We start from the raw sequence: 5835 nt of genomic DNA, 5'->3' as shown, positions 1-5835 counted from the left end.
AGTGTACTATGGCTCTGTGCCACAGCTGGACTTGAGTAATTTGAACCACAAACTCTTGAAGTGGCTGATGGCATGCTACCTTCAATACAGAAGCAGAGTATCTGTTTTTGCGTGACCAGGAAAGTGCTAATAAGTGTTAAGTGTCTATTGGCAAATACTGTTGTGATTGCAAGGCAATTGTTGCTTTCTTTAAAAAACAAACAAAAAACCTCTCTAACTTTGTTTTCTATGATTTTACTTATTTTAATTATTTAATGCTAGGGTTCTTCTTCATCTGGAAGGAAAAGAAAGGCAAGCACGTCTTTGACTGATGAGGAAGGTAGGTCACTTTTCAGAATTGTTCATCTATAGCGTAGTACATAAATTGTATCTTAAAACCCTGAAACCACAGGTTTTCAGTCTGTTACTGCATAGATGCAATGCTTTTCACAAACCAAATACCAACCCTCAGTCAATTAGATAGTAGATTTTCCTTAAAAGAGCTTCAGGGAAAATTTGAAAATAAAATTTTCCCTGAAAACACACTGCCATCATTGTTGGTGGATTTTAATTCTTTCTGTCCTCATTCCTTTGTTTCTCAAACCTTCCTAGTGGTCTTAAACTTCTTTTGAGGATTTCAGACTGAATAACCCATCTACTTTAGTTCCTTTCTTGTGATGACATCTGTGTCATGTTTCTGACAAAGACAATCCCCAGTTTAAAGCTACAGAATAACCTGTTTCTGTTGGCCATTGTCAATCAACACTTAACAGTTCAAGACTGCCTGTTGTCCTGAGGCAGAAGTGCTTGTCTCCTTTTCACTTACCTTTTAAGTTCTATGTATAGCTGCTCTCAGATTTTCTTGTTTTCTGTACGTCTCATTCTTTTTGAAGCCTGCTAACTTATAATATTCTATGCTAGTACTCGTCTGAGGCATATAATTACAAACTTCCTGAATTATTGTGTAATTTGAATGCCAAGGTTAGCATTTGTTTTTATTTTAGTTGAAGATGAAGAAGAAACAATTGAAGAACAAGAAGCTAAAGAAGGAAACATAAATCATCAAACTGAATTATCTAATCTCGCCAAAGAAGGTAGGTGTGTAGCTTGATTCCTCTCTGTGGTGGGCTCTGAAACAACAGGTGAAAACATGCAGCAGTTATTGTATTTGCAAATAGGGTTATAGATGAGAAGTTAAATGCATTCAGATGTTTAGTCATATGTAATCGGTATTTATTTTTTTCTGTTTGGAAAGTTGTAGTGGGTAGTTTATGGGATGATGATGGACATCTGTACTTTATAAAGCGGTCCGTATACTTAACTAGTTATCACACAAGGTAGCTTGAGAAAGGGTATTTCTCTACTGAAGCGCTGCATTTCTTTAAAACCTCACACCAAAAGACTCTCAACCTAAGTTCTAGGAATGCATGATAAATACTTAAAACCAGAAGTGTATCAGATCGAACATAAACATTTTGTCATCCACTGTCTTGAGTATCTCAGAAGGGTTGTGTGACCCACCTGATAAGTCTGAAAGGGCCCTGAAGTGCTGATCTTGGGGGGTATAAATACTTGAAGATAAGGGGCTTTTAGGGACAATGTTCTGGCTAGCAGCTGTCTTTCATCAGCAACATAACAATAACTGCTGTGCTGAGCTTGATGCATGCAAAGTATCCCATAGGGATCACTTCACTTGTCATGGCAAAAACCTTGCTGATTTTTAGAGGCGAGCTTCCCTTTAAGCTAAACCTGCCTGGCAATTAATATGCAGTTTCCAAATCCGTTTGTTTGGTCTGTTTGGCAGCTTAGTGGCTGCAGCCAGCTGGCCAGTTGGAGGGATTATAACTCTTGGCCAGTCAGCCAAGTTCCTAATGAGGATGTTCCTGATTGATTGGCCACCGCCAGTATGCACATTCCTCCTTCCAACAGATCAGACAAGGGATCATGGAGATACTGTTTGGTGGGGTTGAGGTACAGTTCAGTTTTGAAACTTTGAAGTCTTGAACTGTCTTTCAGCCACTCGGCTGGATTTGGTGCCCCCAACCAGTGGTTTATGGTATGGTGGGTTTGTAACATAGTAAAAAGCAAGCTGGATGAGCAAACTGCTTGGTGTAACGCCAAGTGTTCTCTGTAATCGAGGACATAAAATGAATATTGCCATCATCCACCTAATAATTACCCCTTCAATTAACTTCTGATTAGAGAAGTGGCTTTATACAATTGTGAAGAGTGTAATGAGATTAAAAACAATGGTATTGATTGTTACGAGTTTTGATATTTTTAAACTTGCATCCTTTAATGACCTTCAGCTGAATTGCCTCTGGAAGATTTACTAAAGATGTATGAAGGTGCCTTTGCAGAAAATTTTCACTGGCCTCAGCCGAAGCCTGACAGTGAAGAGGATAGCAGTGAGGAAGGTAAATTACTTTTTGTTTAGAAGAAGCTGTACTGACTTAGAAGGTGAAATAAATGGATTGGCTCTTCAGGTTTCTGTTAAAAGACATTTTATACTAGGAGAAAACAAATATTGAGTGAATTGCATTTAAAATGTTTTTTATTTTTTAAGTGAAGAAGAATGTTATGTACGAGAATGAATGGAAAGTACAGTGGCTTTCTTGCTAAGCATTTAGAATGAACATTAGAAAAATTAGATTTATTCCTGTTATTACTAAGTATTTTTGGATAATGGTCTGTGAAGAATTTCTTCCTTTTTTTTTTTCATTTCTCAGTTTATGAAAAGAGGGTAGTGTTTGCCTATCTTAAAGTCAAGATGTGTGAGATTCTCAGGAATAATAGTGAGCCATAGAAGAGCCACTCTACACTGAATTGAACAGCACACTTCATAGCTAGCTATTATTACATAGTTGCCATCTGTTCTGTATTGGAGTGTTGATAGAATTACAGATTTGAGGATAGGTTTTAGGTAGTATGAGAGGACCTCCCTAGAAGTTGTGAAAAGTTAATGGTCATGTTAGCCTAGCTAGTGTGAACATCCAGAACATATATGTGATCCTGAGCTTGGGCTATTTTCATTTTAGCTTGACTAGCTTGAAAATCATAGAATTGTTTAAAAGTTAGCTGCCTCCTTTTAGACTCCTGTCTGAATTCTAGCCATCTCAATTCCTTTGTGTAACTGATACTTAAGTTTATTTTAAATGCTAATGTAATTTTTCTCTCTCATAGAAATGGAAGACCATATCTCTGATAGGGAAAGTCCTCAGAAGGAAGTTGTCCTAATAGACTCCCTTCTCAGCATTGACCAGTATAAGGGTATAGACAGATCAAGTCCTCCAAAGAAGCATATGCGAGACATATCAGAAGTTGCTGCTGCAGCAGAAATGCTGTTACCTAAAGGCAGCTCTAGGATAACAACAGCGGTAAGACTCCCTATTTTCTGCTACTATGTGTGCTTACTTCTACAAAAAGAATGCTTTTTTCATGATTTCACAGATTTTAGCAACAAACTACAATAAATATTTTCTAGTTATTGAACTACAAAATGGTTATGCTTTGTGACATGCTCCGTGAATTTAACTCGGGGAAAAAAGTATCGAATCATTCACATTACAGGTAAAATACAATACTCCATCGCTACTGTATGGGCCTCTCAGAGAATATCAAAAGATTGGGCTGGATTGGTTAGCAAAGCTGTACAGGAAGAATCTCAATGGCATTCTGGCAGATGAGGCTGGGCTTGGAAAAACAGTACAAATTATCGCCTTTTTTGCCCACTTGGCTTGTAATGAAGGTAAGTTCATTTGTCTAACAACTTTAGACAGATACTGGGCCAGCAGTACCTTTGTGAATTGTAGCCTAGGGTCACATTTTTTTCTGCTGAACTGTATCAGACTTTAGTTAATGCACAAAGTAAGATTATGTCAGAAAAACTTTCTTAGATTGTGTGACATAAGGGTGCCTTCTTACCAAGTATACCGTTTGATCAATCTGCTGTTACCTTCTAGGTGATAAAATTCTTCTGAAGCCTAGTTTATTAGTATAAAAAAGCCTTACAAATTGTTTAACGACCAGATGGCCACAGATAGTTAAATTCAAGGAGTAAATACGAACAGGTGGTCAAGTGTGTCTTGTATATCATGCCAGGTATTACTAATAGTGGTGGTGTTGTCAGGATGGTTTAAGAATATAAGTAAGGCAAAGCTTGTTGTGGAGGTAGTATCTCTTATTCAAGCAGTTGATGTAGTTGAGGGAAAAATAGATATTAGGTGCACAAGGGGTACTTGAGGTCTGAAAAATAAAAAAGAATAGATTATTCATTAAAATACCTTTGTTTGTTGTTATTGGATCTCACTTTTAATGATGAATTTAGTGCACTGCACTTAAAAAATCAGGGGAGACTATAAGCCACATGAATTGTCAGGAGTCTCTTTCTACTGTTAACTCCTATGTTTCCCCTTCTATAGGTAATTGGGGCCCTCACCTTGTTGTTGTACGGAGCTGTAACATACTGAAATGGGAGCTGGAATTGAAACGCTGGTGCCCAGGGTTGAAAATACTTCTCTACTTTGGCAGCCAAAGAGAACTTAGGGCAAAAAGACAGGTACTGTATTTTGCAACTCTTACACTGTCATATTTAGCATTTTAGATGGCAAGACTCTTCCTTTAACCTGCATTTATCTATGTGTTTCTTACATCCTTATGGGGTATGAGAAGTTTTTAAAACTACAAGTTGGTTTACAAAGAGTTTCACACCTAAGAGTTCTAGAATTTCAAAGGCATTTTTGGAACTCCCTTGGTATTGAGCAATACATGCAATACTTAGCCTGCTTTCTGCAGTGACTATAATTCAAAGACTGAGACTGTCTTTTAGAATGCTTTGGGTCATAGCATCTTTCTGTTCTTAGTGAAGAAATAGCTGCTTGTAAGATATTTGAGGGTTCTGCCGTAACTTTTCTGTCTCATCCTCCCTTTCCTTTTCTGTAGGAATGGACAGAACCCAACAGCTTCAATGTGTGTATTACTTCATACAAACAACTGTTCAAAGGCCACCCAGCATTTATGAAAATGCGATGGAAATACTTAATAGTAGATGAGATGCAACAAATAAAGAACATGACTGAGAAACACTGGGAGGCACTTTTCAGTCTCCGCAGGTATGGAGCAGAGAATTGTTTTCCTGCTGGCAGTGGGCTTTTCTCTCTTGATGTCACACAGTTCTCTCTTTAGCAGAAGGCTGCTAAAAATCCTCTTGATTTGGTCTGGCCAAATTCCTGTGCAACATGCACCTACAGACGTGCCTTTAGTTGAAACAATCAGGATTCACAGACACGCTGAGGATCTTTTTGTTGCCACTATCGTAACACTGCAATTCTTTTTTGCTCCCAAATGGATCTCCTTGTATGTTCTGATACTTTGCAATGAGAAAGCTAGTTTGGTGGTATATTCAAGATAATTTATCCTAGATTTAATTTTATTAGGACTACTGTTTCTTCTGTGTATCTGACAAACCTAAAGCTAGAGTAAACAGTGTTTGAATATTGGTGTCCTTTTCATAATGATGCTAGCTAAATGTTGTATCGGTTAAGAATCTTCTTTTATTATTCACAGCCAGCATCGTTTGCTTCTGATAGACACTCCTTTGCATAACACATTGATGGAGTTGTGGACCATGGTACATTTTCTGATTCCGGGAATTTCCAGACCTTATCTAGATTTTCCAGTAAAAGCAGCTAATGAGGAGAACCAGGATTATTGCCATAAACTGGTCATCAGGTTACACAGAGTATGTTGTCATTTTTTCTCATCTGTCCTACTACAGTAGTTAAGCTGTTGGGGGAAAAAAAAAAAGGAAGAAAGGAAAAGATGTGGTTCACCTCGAAATTTCTGGCCTTTCTTAAC

At 37.7% G+C, this 5835-nt stretch overlaps 1 protein-coding gene across 1 annotated transcript in view; it reads left to right on the top strand.

The window, feature by feature from the left end:
* LOC104083462 (E1A-binding protein p400-like) overlaps window positions 1-5835 on the top strand; it is a 46949-nt gene that overhangs the window by 13653 nt on the left and 27461 nt on the right. The window contains 8 exon segments of the mRNA XM_009586947.1: window positions 262-319; window positions 984-1073; window positions 2289-2396; window positions 3163-3356; window positions 3550-3727; window positions 4401-4537; window positions 4921-5090; window positions 5545-5719. Of these exon segments, the coding sequence (XP_009585242.1) occupies window positions 262-319; window positions 984-1073; window positions 2289-2396; window positions 3163-3356; window positions 3550-3727; window positions 4401-4537; window positions 4921-5090; window positions 5545-5719 (1110 nt within the window).

This window comes from Fulmarus glacialis, unplaced genomic scaffold, assembly GCF_000690835.1.
Source record: "Fulmarus glacialis isolate BGI_N327 unplaced genomic scaffold, ASM69083v1 scaffold10931, whole genome shotgun sequence".
Taxonomy (NCBI): domain Eukaryota; kingdom Metazoa; phylum Chordata; class Aves; order Procellariiformes; family Procellariidae; genus Fulmarus; species Fulmarus glacialis.
This window is presented reverse-complemented; position numbering and strand designations above follow the sequence as displayed.